Genomic DNA, 15,586 nt, shown 5'->3' with positions numbered 1-15,586 from the left:
TCAAGGTTTACAGATATGCACCAGTATGCTGCACTTGTTTTGGTGTTGACTTGTTTTTTTGAGACAGGGGTCAAAGTCCAGGCTGGAATTTTATAGAGATAGGTAAGAATGACCTTGAATTCCAGTTTGAACTTCCTGTTTTCTTCCTTATTATTTAAGAAAAAGGAGAAATAAGTAGTAGAATGTAAAGGAAAGCCAGAAAAAACTGGGACTACAGACTTGTGATATGACACTTGAAAATATATTGCTTTTATGTCTAAACACATGGAAAAAACTTTGTAAAGTTTTAGAATCAAAAATCTATTATTAATTGCCTATCATTCTCATGGAAATGTCAAGCTGGTTATTTCAAATGAAGTTGTTAGTCAAATTTAAATGCTATTTTTTACAGGGGAAAATATTTGTCATGGTTTTTTTAAAAAAAAATTATTATTTTTATTTTACGCGTATTAGTGTATTGCCTGCATGTATATGAGTGCACTGCAGAGGTCAGAAGAGGGCGTCGGATTCCTCTGGAACTGGTGTTAAGGACAGTTCGTAGCCGCCATGTGGGTGCTGGGAATCAAACCTGGGTCCTCTGCAAGAGCTGTCAGTGCTCTTAACCATTGAGCCATCTCTCCAGCCCTTGTCATGCTTTTTTTAAAGCCCTTTAAATTAGAGGGTAGGGGAGACATGCTGCTATCTCAGGAGTATCAGCTGAAAGGTTGAGTACTCATTAGATGTCTTCAGTGACAATTCTGAGAAAATTTTTGGTCTTCACACAAAAACAATGGTAGAGCTATATAAGTAACTATAGAAAAAAGTGAGAATGTGCATGTGCATATGTATGTGCGAACTTAAGGATCCCCATAGAGTGAGAGAAACATAGACTTAAGAACCAGATCAACCTGATCTGGTTCAAAGCCTTGCCCTTGGGGACTGGAAAGATGGCTCAGTAGTTAAGAGAACTTGCTTTTCCAGAGAACCTGAGTTCAGTTCTCAGCACCATAGTGGATGACTCACAACCACATGTAATACCAGCTCCCAGGGGGTCCAATGCCCTTTTCTGGCTTCTGCTGGTGCCCACAGACACACATGTACATATAAATAAAATTAAGTCTTGAACAAAAAAAAAAAATCCTTGTCCTGTATGATCCTGGGCAAGTTGCTGAATCTCTCTTGCCATAAAGGGTACCTGCTTAATATTAGGCTGTGCTAGAGATTAATACCTTGTATGTATGTAAAATGTCCTTGTGGCTGAGAATGTAAACATGGAAATCATCAAACAAAATAGGTCAAAAGTGTTGTAAATCATCTAGTCCCCAGTATCAAACTGACTATAAAATTTGAATAAAGCAATGCTAATAATGCTTATGTTGATAATTCAGTTTCTAACTTCCTGTCTGAAATTGTCAAAAGTATTATTTAAAGAGTGGAATCTTGCTGGGCATGGAGGTGCACGCCTTTAACCCCAGCACTGGGGAGGCAGGGCAGGCAGATATCTGTGAGTTCAAGGTCAGCCTGGTCTACATAGTGAGTTCCAGGACAGCTGGGGCTACAGGGAGACCCTGTCACAAAAAGACCAAAAGAAAAAACAAGGGAGTGGAATCTTAAACTTGCTTAAATGTATAGCAGTAGAATAACAGGTAAATAAATGGTAGGGTGCTGAAGGAATGAACATTGTGATAAAACTGTAAAATTTGTGATGTGTTACTGCAAAAGCAGGGTATATTTATCTTAGGCACCTTATAATTAAACTTAGGTTTAAAATATACAGAAAGGGGCTGGAGAGATGGCTCAGCAGTTAAGAACACTGGTTGTTCTTGCAGAAGACCTGGGTTCAAATCCCAGTAACCACATGGCAGCTAACTGTCCATAACTCCAGTTCCAGGGGATCCGACAGCCTCTTCTGACCTCTGTGGGCACTCCATGACATGGGTGCACTTACCTACATGCAGGCAATACACACACATAAAAATAATAAAATTAAAAAATAATAAAATATACAGAAAGGGCTAGGGATATAGCTCTTAGGATCTTTGCCTTACATGCATGCAGCTCTGGGTCTGATTCACAGCACCCCATAAAACCAGGTGTGGTGGCACATGCTTGCAGTCTCAGCACCTGAGTGGCGAAGACAGGAGGATCAGAAGTTCAAGATCAGCTTAGGCTACATGAGACCCTGTCTCATGTGTAAGTATGTAAATAAATAATTAAATATCTTGTACTGAAAAACTGGAAATACCAATTAATAACATTGATTGTTAGAATAATAAAATTGTGAGCAGTTCTTTTATTTTGTTCATCTGTCAGTACCATGAGGTTATCATTATAATCAATAGATTATATGAGAATTAATACCTTATTTTGGAAAAGGCAGTCTCTTTGTAGATAAAATATAAGATTTCTTAATGTTGGTTCCATTGTTAAGACAACCAAAAAAAATCAGTCTTAGGTCTTTTAAGGACTTAGGCATGAGCCTTTTATCTATTCCGTTCTTCAGTCAGCTATTGTAATTCAGTGTAATTCATTGACTATGAAACCTCGAAATGGGAAAATAAAAATGTATCTTTTTAAAACTATTGTTTTAATATTACAGATTTATTTGAGGTTCTTAGACTACCAAATGGAGCACTCAAATGAATGCAAACGAAACTTTGTTGCTGTGTATGATGGAAGCAGCGCTATTGAAAACCTAAAGGCCAAGTTCTGCAGCACTGTGGCCAATGATGTAATGCTTAAAACAGGAGTTGGAGTAATCCGGATGTGGGCAGATGAAGGGAGTCGGCTTAGCAGGTTTAGAATGCTCTTCACTTCCTTTGTGGAGCGTAAGTAAATAATTCCTACAGCATTCAATTCTGTTACATAGTTTTCACTCATTCACCGTAAGCTCACTGGCAAAAACTGTGTCAGAAAGCATGTAGAAATGACTATGCCTTGGTTCCTGTTCTTAAACAATTGACTATTATGGTAGAAAAAGGATATGTTGGCATGTAACTAGCATCACTAGCTCAGTATAAAGTGTAAGTAAATGAAAGGGATTGCAGAAGTAAAGACTTAAACTTCTCTCATGCTTTTCTAGCTTAAAAAGAGTTTTCAATAGTAATAATTCAGTTTGAGTAATTATGACTCCACCAAACCATGGTCACCAAAAATTTAGATTCCTGTTACGGTTTTTACTTAACTTTTTATTTATTTTTACTATTTTATGTATTAGTTCTATTGTATGTGTATATTACCTGCATAGATGTAAGTGCCTGTGTTGTGCAGTGCCTATGAACATCAGAAGAGGGAGACTGATCCCCTGGAACTGGAGTTATGGACAGTTGTTAGCCACCATGTGGGTGCTGGAAACTGATCCCAGGTCTTCTGCAAGAGCAGCCAGTGCTCTTAACCACTGAGCCATCTCTCCATACCCTAACTTTTTATTTTTATTAAATAATTTTGAACTTTAAGAATTTATGAAATTGGTAAAATGTTTCTATAATTTTATTCAAACTTTCCTAAGATCTTTAAAAGTAAAATGAGAATTAGCACTGATACAATGCTAACTACTAATTTATAGACTTTATTCTCCCATCACTAACTTTGCCCTTAATGGCTTTTTATGATACAGCTTCCCACATTGCTTTCATTTGCCAAGTACCCTTGGTCATCTCTATCTGACAACTTCTCTGTCTTTCTTGATATTTCATGATCTGGACACATGTAAAGAATACTGGTTAGTGATTTAATTAGCTATCCACCCATTTGGGTTTATCTAATGTTTTCCAGTTGATTCATTGAGGTCACGTGTTTGATCAAGAACACTACTGTGCCTTTCTCAGTGCAGAATGTCAGTGAAGTAGGGATATTTAATTCTATTAATGATAATTAGCTCCTGCACAAACTTCCATTATTTTATTAATATGGTGCCACTTTTTCCCAGTATAAAATTACCATTTTTTTTACTAATTTTAAGTCTGTTGAGACTGTGCAAGTATCTTTTCATAACTAATTTTATTAACCATTGAAAATTTCTACTTGTAACATAGTTATTTGTATAGTGTTTGCCTAATGGTGATTTTTCAATTTCCATTATTCTTTCTGCATATTCTAATTAGAATTCTACTATGAGGAGAAGCTAGTCTAGTGTTTTCCCTTATTTATTTCATAATATTTATTACATAAATAATATTTATTATTTGTTATTCTAAAATACCAATGCTGTGTGTTTTCCCTTATTTATTTCATATTTATTACATAAATAATATTTATTATTTGTTATTCTAAAATACCAATGCTGTGTGTTTTCCCTTATTTATTTCATATTTATTACATAAATATTATTTATTATTTGATATTATTCTAAAATAATAATGCTGTGTAAAATCCAAGTTTTAACCCCAAGAACTCTCTGAGTTTGCCTCAATTCTCCTTCAGTGCCCAGTCATTATTTTTAACCACATACTTGTTAGCACAACTGGATGAAATAGGCACATTATGTGTTTTCCCAACCCTAGACCCAGCCATATTTCTAGGTCTTTCCTTTTCTTAATATGAGAAACCTGTGCAGTTGTCCAAAATATGTTTGTTTCTTCAGTCCCAGTATACACACAATTTCGAGACTGCTAGCTGTTGTCTCTGCAAGAAATTTCCTAACAGTATTTCATTTAAATGTAATTTTTATATACGTCGTGGGAAAATATACATAAAGTTTACCAGCCACTTTTACATGTACAAATTAGTGATGTTAAATACAACCATTATGCATCCTCAGAGAAATTTTGTCTTCCCAAACTAAAATTTATCCATTAAACAGCAGCCTCTGTTTCTCTCTCTCCCTATTTCTGGTAACTTCTCTTCTACGTCACTGTTTCTGTTAATAATAGTAGGTCGCGTAAGTGGAATCATGTAATATTTGTCCTTTTGTTTCCGGCTCATTGCACTTAGTACAATGCTTCCAAGCTTCACCATATATCTGAATTTTCATTCTTTTTTAAAGCTGAGTAATAGTCCTTGATATGAGTATTTATTAGTTCCTTCTATTTGACTCAAGGTGTGACAGGGTTCAGTCCGTGGTCATTTGGTTCCATTTACTTGGACAAAAGCATTGTGGTGGTAGCCTATAGTAGAAGAGAACCGTTGATTAAACAGGAAGGTGCCAGGGATAATATATCCCCCCATGGCCTGCTTTTTTTTAAACTAAATTTTATATCCTACCTAATCCCCAAACTCCCAAAATAACATCACTATCTGGGGAACAATCAGTTAAAACATAAGCCTGTGGGAACATATTCAAACCATTTTAACCACATTTTTGTTATAAATTTGATAGGTAATTTTGTTCTTTGTACCTTTTTGCTCTTGTGAATGATGTTGCTGCTAGTTCGAGCTTCCTGCTTTTAATTTTTTGCTGATTCATATGGCAAATACATGTTTACATTTCTGTGAAACTAGCAGACTTTCCCATGGTGACTGCACTGTTCCATATTCCCACCACCCAAAAGAGTTCCACGTTCCCCACAATCTTGAGTAGTTTTCATTGTTGTTTTGTTTTAATGAGAACCTCTTACTGTATACAAAGTGGTATCTTCTTGTAGGATTGATTTATAATTAATAACTTTTCATGGACTACTTAGTCATTAATAGACCTTCTTAGGAGAAATGTCTGTTCAGTTCCCCCAGTCATTTTTAAATCGGGTTATTCGTTATTAAGTTGTAGAGATTATGTTTCATATCATTCTCTTATCAGATACATGATTAGCAAATATTTTTCACATTCTGTGTGTTGTCTTCTTAGTATTTCGAGTAAAATCCTTTGACATGGTATAAATTAATTTTTTTTTGTCTTTTTGAGACAGGGTCTCCCTGCAGTCCCAGCTGACCTGAACTTACTATGTAGACCAGGCTGGCCTTGAACTCACAACGATCCGCCTGCCTCTGCCTCCTGAGTGCTGTGATTAAAGGCGTGCCTCACCACACCCAGCTGGTATAAATTAATTTTTTAAGATTTATTTTAAATAGTACATATATGTGCACACACATGCACACATGAGTGAAGGTACCCATAGGGGTCAAAGGCATCAGATTTCCACTGAGATGGAGTTACAGACAGTTGTGAGCTGCCGCCTGATACGGGTGCTCAGAACCAAATGCAGGTCCTCTCCAAGAGCAGTACATGTTGAGCCATCTCCAGACCCTAACGTAGATGAAGTTCAGTTTATCTGCTTTTTCCTTTTGTTGCCCATGCTTTTATATCGATACCCAAGAAATCATCAACAAAACTGATGTCATGAAGCTTTTCTTTATTATTTTTTTGCTAAGAATTTTATGATTTCAGTTCTTAGGTTTAGGTCTTTGGTCCAATCAAAATTAATTTTTGTTTCGGTATAAGGTCTGATTTCATTCTCTGATTTCGTTCTATTACTGTTTGTGGACTAGTTCCAACTGTTTTGATTTGTAGACAAATAGTTATAAAATCAGGAAGCGTGATTCTTCCAACCTAATTTTTCTTTCTTAAGGTGGTTTTAACTATTCTAATTCCTTTCATATTTCATGAATTTTAGAGTGGATTTTGTTTTTTTTTTCATTTCAGCAAAACATATTATTGGGATTTTAATAGAAATCACTTTAAATTTGTGGATCATTTTGAATAATACTGTCATCTAAATCATATATTCCATTCCATGAACACAGATTGTCTTCCCATTTTTTGACCATCTTAGGGTTTTTTTTTTTCTTTTCTGGAGACAGGCCTCCCTCACTCTCACAGAGATCCACCTCCCTCTGCCTCCTGAGTCCTGGGATTAAAGGCATGCTCCACCATGCCTGGCTCCTAAATTTTATATTTTATAGTATTCAGTTTCCAAGTTTTTTGTTTCCTTTGTGAAATTAATTTACTTGTAATTTAAAATTGGCAACTGAAAGCAGTATGGCAAGCTGGATCATAAAACTCCACAACTGATTGCTGCTAGATGAAAGAGAGCTGATCTTCCTAAGACAAGGCACTATAGACAGGCTGACTAGATTTAGTGGATGGACTTGCACTGGGGAACAGCTGGGGACACTGACAACCCAGTGGGCCTTAACAGGAATGACAGAGTATATATATAGCTCCAATGGAAGGGTATGGGAGGGTGCCCGTGGGAACGGGGTATAAAAAGGAATAAAATGGTTTGAGATGTTCTGTGTGAAATACACACAAAAAAAGTTTTTTAAGCCATTAAGGGCAAAATTAGTGGTGTGTGAATAAGGTCTATAGATTAGTAGTTAGCATCGTATCAGTGCTAATTCTCATTTTATTTTTAATGATGTTAACATTAGGAAAGTTTGAATAAAAGTATATAAATATTTTGCTGTTTTTATAAATTCTGAAAGTTCAAAAGTATTAAAAATAAAAAGTTAATGTAAGTATTTATATCTAAGGGTTTCTCTGCCAGTACTCTTACCCACTCCCTTAACATTTTTTTTTAATTTTATGTGTATGAGTGTATTGCCTGCATGTATGTGAGTACACCCGTGTCATGCAATGCCGTGGAGGTCAGAAGGCATTGGATTCCCCTGGAACTGGAGTCAAGGACGGTTCATAGCCGCCATGTGGGTGCTGGGAATCAACCCCAGGTCCTCTGCAAGAGCAGTCTGTGCTCTTAACTGCTGAGCCATCTCTCCAGCCCTCATTCCCTTAATTTTTACTTTGCTGTGTTTTAGGTTTCAGTAGTCTTTAGGGATCTTCTAATTTGCCTCATGATTTCTTTAAAATCATGGCTTTGAGAGTTATATAAAAAATGTATAGTTTAACTCCACAAATTTATTAATCTTCAGTTTCTTTTAGTTACTGATAACAAGCTTCAACTGTACTTAGAAATTTTGAGTGATTCTAGTCTTTTAAATTTATTCAGGCTTACTTTGTAGCTGAACAAACGTTCTGTTCTAGAGGCTGTTCATTGTGTACGTAAGAAAAAAATACCCTGTGGCAAAGCGCAGTTTTCAGCGTCTATTAAATCCAACTGATTTGTAGTTTCGTTGGAACCCTTCATTTCCTTATTAATCTTCTGTCCAGTTGTTCTCTCCATTATTGAAAGTGTGTTGTAGAAGTTACTAGCTATCATTATAGAACTGCTTGTTTCTTCAGTTGCACTATTTGCCTCCTGTATTTTGGGACTCTGATTTTTAGTTTGTTTTTAATGTACAAAAAGAAAAGGAATAAAAAATTGCCATAGCAAAGCTGTAAGACATCAAACAGGTAGCAAATGTCATTTCTTGCCTGCATGTATAGAATGCACCCATATCAAGCAGTGCCTGTGGAAGCCAGAAGAGGGTGTCAGGTCCCTTGGAACTGGAGTTACAGATGGTTGTTAGCACCTGTAGGTGCTGGAAATTGAATGCAGGTCATCTGCAAAACTAGCCAGTGCTCTTAACCACTGAGGCATCTCTCCAGCCCCACAAATATCATTTTGTGATGGGTTAAGTCTTTCTATGAATAGATCATATATTTCCTTATCACTTAACACTGAATTTAAATTCTTTTTTTTTTTTTTTAGCCAGTAACTTCAATTTTTTGTTTGTTCCTTGCTGATTTGACTTGTAGCTCAGGCTAGCTTAGAAGTCATTATGTAGGCCAGGCTTCTCTCCCACTCACAACAGTCCTCCTACCTCAGCCTCCTCAGTGCTGAACTCAGCCGTTGATACCTGATTTTGGTTTTTTGTCTTTTTGAGACAGGGTCTCCCTGTAGCCACAGTGGTCCTGGAACTCACTATGTAGACCAGGCTAGCCTTGAACTCACAGAGATCTGCCTGCCTCTCCCTCTGAGTGCTGGCATTAAAAGTGTGCACCACCGTGCCCAGCAGTGCTGGGTTTTTTAAGTTTGTTTGTGCCCAGGAATTTATCAACATCCTGGCTATCTTTTAGTGATTGTGCATGTGGAGTCTTTTCCATCCTTTGACCTTCAGTCTTTTCATACCTTTAGATACAGAGTATCTCCAGGCAAAATATCATTGGATCTTGTTCTTTGCTTTTCTTTTTTTTTCCAATCCACTCTGGCAGTCTCTTCCTCCTCACACCCTAAGTTTACCAGTAAGGAAGGACTTCTGTCATTTTGCCCTTAGTTTCATCTGTCTCACAGCTTGGTTGTCTCTCATCACTACTGCATGCTTTTTTGGGTTTTGTACCGGCAAAATTTGATTCTCTTTTCATTTTCTTTTGTACATACACAATTCTCCATGGTAAATTATCATGGAGGTTATATTTTTATGAGTTGTTCTAATCTTTGAAAGTTATTTTTACTATTTGATGAGCATCAGGGACTTTGTCGAATTAAAGGGCACATTAGTCCATGCACAGACAACTTATCCTACTATAAAAGTGAAAAAAATAGTTTGAAGGGTATAGTTCAGTGAAGACACTAGATTTAATCCTCAGCACCAAGAAGGAAGGAGGGAAGAGAGGAGGGGAAGGAGGAGAAAGGAAAGGAGGGAAGAGGGAGAGACCTGGAAAAATACAAAAACAATTTAGGGCTCATTTTAGAATTCTTCCCTGATAATTCAAATGAATAAATCCCCACTAGAAAAAAATGGTTCTGCTCTATTTCTTTGTCTTCCTAAAAGCTCAGGCGATGTGTCATTGCTTCCTAATGTTTATTTTGCTTACCATAGGTACAGATCATATTACATTTTTTTTATAGTAATCTTTCAAAAAGTGCTGTCATTTTTTTATACTTGATTATAATATACATTGAGTCTCTTGATCCCTTCCTCTGATTCATCTCATGTATGAAGAAAGTTAATATTTAAAGGAAGAGTCAGACTTCACAAATGTAATTAAGTATATGTGTTCATTAGCACATATACTTTTAAAATATGCGCTAGACCTTACATATTGTGCTTGTGAAAGAAATGAAATTTTAGCTCTTATATTTTTACTGATGAATATGCTTTAATAATGTATATGATTTTTGCAAATCAGAAATCTCTAAGTACAAGGTGCTATAATAAGACAGTGTCAAATATATTCTTGAGAAATTTGAAAGTAGTTTTCCCTTATTCTTTTAAGATACTGTTATTCCATGGGTTCTGTATTAACATCATGACTGTTGGTAACTATATGTACACCATGTTATCGCTGAACTCTTATATGTATAATTTTAAAGAACAATGGTCTGTTGAGTTATGAAACAAGTTTGGCCAACCAACCTTCCTTTCATTTTTGTAACATTTATCATAGGAAGTGGTATTTGATGCTATGAAGACACAAAAGTGGATGGAGCAGTCTTTGGCATAAAGGATCTTATAGTCATTTAACTAAGGTGACATATGCAAGTAATGAAGTACAGGATTGACCATGGCAATGGTGATTTGAGACCTGAAAGTACTTTTCGAATGGCTAGGTTAATTCTGTTGGGCAGCATATTAAGGAGTAAGTGATGCTTTATTGTGGGTCCTTTGAACTTAGAATTAGGGTTACTACATTGGATATGTTTTAGGAGGTATAAGCATTCATTGAGGTTGTTGTAAAACCAAAGCAGTGAATGAAAAAGGCATTTAACTAGAGTTCATTCAGAGCACAAGAAATGGTGGAAGATAGAGAAATGATCCTGGAAAGGTAAATGAAAGCTGAAATAAAAGGGCCTTTAAATTAAAGACTAGTTTGGACTCTTATCGGTGTCTGGGAGCTGTATGCACATAATGATATAGAGCTGTGCTGAGAATGGAGGCCAGTAAGAGTCCATAGTCACCGTGGGAACCCATCATCTGAGCAGAGCAGTGACCAGATAAAGGAGTTATGAGACAGAATCAGCAAGATTCAGTGATTAATCCAGAATGAAAGGCAAGCAAGAATCAGTCATAGAGACTTAAAATTTTGAGTCAGACCGGCTTAGGAGATGCATTAAGCAGGTAACAAGGAAAGGCACTCAGTTTTTCAACATATATTTTTGTTGAATGTTTGTGCATTTCATACACTACATCATCATACTCAGACCCCCTCCCCGATCTATAGCCTGCCCACCAGATATCATATATTCTGCCATACATGCTAAGGCCTATCATAAAAGTAGTCAGATATTTGGGCTACAGTAAGTTGCCTAGATAGTGGAAAATCAGCAGTAGTAGCACATGCCAGAAGTAAACTGCTGCTGCTGCTGCTCATGTGATGGATATGGCTTAAGCTTGCTTCTAAGAAATATTTTAACTTTTAGTTTGACAACCTTTGGATTTGTATGTTTATTTACTTTGCAGTGCTGGAGCTTGAATGTAGTACCTTGACATGCTAGACAAACACACTATCAGTGAGCTAAATCCCCAGCCCTAATTTGAGAACTTTTTTAAATGATATTTTCTTTTATTATTATTTTATGTATATGAGTATATTGCCTACATGTGTGTAAGTGTACCCATGTCATGCAGTGCCTGCAGAGGTCAGAAGAAGGTTCTCCTGAAACTGGAGTTGCAGACAGTTGTTAGTTGCAGGTGCTGGGAATTGAACCCAGGTGCTCTGCAAGAGCAGTCAGTGCTCTTAATCACTGAGCCATCTCTCCAGCCCAATTTGAGAACTTTTTAAACTTAAAAATAATTCCAGTATTTCAGATCACTATGTTCAGTGCTTTGTACAAAGACATAGCTAACCAGAAAAATCTCTCAACCTTTACTCTTCTTTTCTGGTTTTCTTCCAACATCTGCCTGTGCTATCCAGTATAATACCATTACTTACAGCTATTGTGCACTTTGTAATGTATCCAGTCTAAGTGGTTAATGCAGTAATAATAAATCTGCATCCTGGAATTTCAGAGACTTGACATGAAAATTTAAAATGTAAGTATCTCATTAATGCTTTAATTACATGAGAAAATGAGAATATTTCAGACCTTGTCACAGAGATCCTTTACAGTGCCTGTATGTTAGGTAATTTGCTAGGCTTCACATGTAATTTGTAATCATAACTAAGAATGTTCACAGAGATCCGCCTGCCTCTGTCTCCCGAGTGCTGGGATTAAAGGCATGCGCCACCATGCCCGACAGTCACAGCTAAGAATGATTACAGTGAAAGGATTTACAGTAGGATCAGCAAGCATAAAAGATGGCCTGAGTTTAGAGACCATGCACATACTTCCTTATGTTCTCTCCCTTCTATGAAGGGTCTCTGAGCAGACTGTTTACCAACCACAAAAAGTGCAGTAGCACCATATTCAGTGTTTTGGTGCAAGGAAGTCCATTAGAGACTCAACACCTAATTCAGTTGGGGTTTAATCATATAAACAACCTGTGTCTTATATGTTCCAAAATTCCTTTCTATGAGAAGGAAAGCAAATGCTGGGCTTAATGACGTTGTTTACATTAACTGTAGTCACTGTGAACTATCTCTTAGGGAACGTAGGAAAGCCAAGCATAGATGCCGACCAGTGGCCAAGCTTAAGAGCAGAACCATCAAATGTGGCAGTACCTGCAGACTCTCCATGTTAGCTCTTCTCTGTACAGACTCTTGAACAAATGACATTAGTAAAATTAATTTTACTTTTAAGTATGGTTACTTGTTCACATTTTTGGATCACATTTTGGACAGCAGTAGCCCATATCTTGTGAGAAAATCTTTTCTAGCATTTTAGTTATACTTTGTCCACATGACTTCTCTATTAGTACAAAATTGATAATTAAACAAGAAAACACTTCCTCAAGTGATATATTTATGTTCCTAACCAAGTGTAAAACTAAGTTGTAAGGCTGCAGTAGACATAATTCCATATACTACACTTAAACCCACCCCTCCAGAAAGTGTGATCAAAATAAGATATTTTGCAGAACTTTATAAAACAAATTCCAGAGCCAAATGTGTTGGCATATGCCTGTAATCCCAGCACTGAGGAAATAGAGGTAAGATCTTGAGTTCAAAATCAGTCTGAGCTGTTACATAGCAAGACCCTGTCTCAAAACAATAATTTTTAAAAGCCACTCTGAAAATCTTCATTTGATAAGCACTGAAGAGCTCAAGGCAGTAAATTTTTGCATGTTTATCATTTATTCAGATTCTTGAAGTATGTATCTGTTATTCGTCTATAACATCCATGAAAACAATATTTAAGAAGTTTAAGTAACTGGGCTAATTCTGCCTGAGATTTGCTTCATGCTTATTGTAGATTGGAGCTGTAACTAAAAATAGAAATCAGGATACTTAATTTATTCTCTTTAAAAGAGAATATACATTCACACACACATATTCTTTAAAAAAGAACATGGTTTTAGGAAACTAATTTCCATGACTGGAACTGTCAAAGTAGCAAAAGATACTTTTGTTAGACTAAATCCATGTGATTTTTCAGTGACATATTACTGACAGGTCCCCTGTAGGCTTTATTGAGGGACAGAACTATCTTTCAGCCTCACTGCCGCATTTCACCAAAAGTACAGTGCAGCTGAAATCCTAGTCCTCCTCTTTCCATGACCCAATCATGAGTTAAAAGTAGAAAGTAGAGTCCTTGAGCCATAAGCAGAGAGTAGTTCATAAATGGTACTATTTCTGTTAACTTGTCTGTTACTTATGGAGACTTTTTTTGACCATTTTAATATAGTTTTGAATTGAAGCAGTTAACTTAGCATTGCATAAATATAATTAGTACCTCAAGTCTTTAAATAGCTGTGCTTATCTAGTGAAAAGCCATAAAGCTTAATAGATTTGCAGTTATATATAACTCGGTGTAAATATGATCAAAGTACATTATGTACGTATATGAAACTGTCACAGTGAAACCTAGTATTTTGTACAATTAATATATACTAATTTAGAGGCTGGGGAGATGATTCAGAGGTTAAGAGCACTGACTGCATTTGCAGAGGACCCAGGTTCAATTCCCAGTACCCACATGGCGGCTCACAGCCATCCTTGACTCCAGTTCCAGAGAAATCTAATGCCTTCTGACCTCTGCAAGCATTGTATGACATGGGTGCACTTACACACATGCTGGCAGTATACTCGTACACATAAAAATAAAAACAACAAATAAAATATATTAAAATATTTATAGTAATTTTAAAATATGTGACACATGTTTTACAGAGCAGTCTGACAGTATCAGTGCTGTTTTTCTGCTTACTTTAAATAATACAGAGAACAGTTATTTAAAAAAATCAGTAGTAATAAGCTGGCAAGATGGCTTAGCAGGTAAAGGTGATTACTGTGCTGTAAAGTCTAATGACCAGGGACCCTCATGGTAGAAATAGATAACCTCCTTCAAGTTTTTCTCTCACCTCCACACACAGATATCATTTTCAACTACCTAGACAACGTACTGCAGCCAAAATATCTGAGTACTTTTATGATAGGCCTTAGCATATATGACAGAATGTATGATATCTGTGGCATGTGCACCCACATACACACAAAACTAACTAGATAAATAACAATAATAATTTTAAGGTATCTGTAATAGAAATAAAAGCTAAGAATATTTCCCTAAAATTGTTGAATGGATGAGGAGCATGGGACAGAAAAATTTATCTTTTAGGCCATCTTTGAAGTAACAAAGAACCATCAAAATGTGATCACATAATGTTCTGTGGATAATTAGAATACCAAGACACCTAATGATATTTATAACCTCATTCTACTTGTCTCTTAAAAATGCATTATCTCAAAAATAAAATGCATTATCTCCTTGGTACCTTCAGTTGTGATTTATATAAAATAGATAGTAGAATTAGAATATAATTTATGTCATATTAAATACAGTTTATGGAATTGCTGTTTCTCTGGGCCATTTTTTTAATATTTTAAAGTGCATTCATGTGAATGATACAGTTTTATAATATCTGTGACACAACTAAAGTATGTGCACTAGCAAATTCCGCAAAGTAAATAAAATCCCCTCGTGCATCTTTGGAATGCCCTCGGTTTAGTGGCTTAACTATGTAACTGCTAATACCTATTGTCTTTAAGATGAACTTTGAAGCCACGAACATTTTTTTTTTAATCTTGGGGCTGGAGATACAGGTTCAATTGGTGCTTGCCTTGCTCGCAGTTCAATCTCAGCACCACAAAAATTAATAATTAATCATCAAATCTTGTTTAAATAATATTTTAATACTATTTTGATAAGCTAACAGTATAGTGAATTATTTATTACTCATATGCTTTTTGCATGTGGATTAAAGACAAAAGGATACATATAACAAAGACAACTAATTTTTTGGCTTTGTCAACTCTTACAACCACAATCTCTGAAATACGTTGTATTCCATCCTAGCCTTTTTTGCTTTTCATGAGACAAGGTCTCTAGAATTCCCTATATAGACAAAGATGGCCTCACATTTGCTGCAGTCATCTTGCCTCTGCCTTCCAAGTTCCACCATGCCTAGCAGGTTGGTTGTTCTTTTGTTTTTTGTTTTTTACTTATTTTTATTTTGTGTATAAGTATTTCACTTACATGTAAGTGCACCACATGTGTACAGTGCCGACAGACATCAGAAAAGGGTGTTGGATCCCATGGAACTGGAGTTACAGATGGTTGTTAGCCTCTGGGTGGGTGCTGGGAACCTGGGTCCTCTGCAAGAGCAACCAGTGCTCTTAACTACTGAGCTATCTCTCCAACCCTGTGATTGTTTTTGAGAGAGTCTTGCTGTGTAGCCCAGACTGCCCTTGAAC

General features: G+C 36.2%; 1 protein-coding gene across 4 annotated transcripts in view; it reads left to right on the top strand.

The window, feature by feature from the left end:
* Nucleotides 1-15,586, top strand: part of Neto2 (neuropilin and tolloid like 2) — an 88,538-nt gene that overhangs the window by 63,006 nt on the left and 9,946 nt on the right. For all 4 annotated transcript variants that reach the window (XM_008829637.3, XM_008829633.3, XM_008829634.3 and 1 more), the window contains exon 7: nucleotides 2,579-2,807. In XM_008829637.3, the coding sequence (XP_008827859.1) occupies nucleotides 2,579-2,807 (229 nt within the window). The remainder of the gene's footprint in view (nucleotides 1-2,578; nucleotides 2,808-15,586) is intronic.

Source organism: Nannospalax galili, unplaced genomic scaffold (genome assembly GCF_000622305.1).
Source record: "Nannospalax galili isolate Female #2095 unplaced genomic scaffold, S.galili_v1.0 scaffold894, whole genome shotgun sequence".
NCBI lineage: Eukaryota > Metazoa > Chordata > Mammalia > Rodentia > Spalacidae > Nannospalax > Nannospalax galili.
Note: the sequence above shows the minus strand (reverse complement) of the source record. Positions and strands in the feature narration are given on the sequence as shown.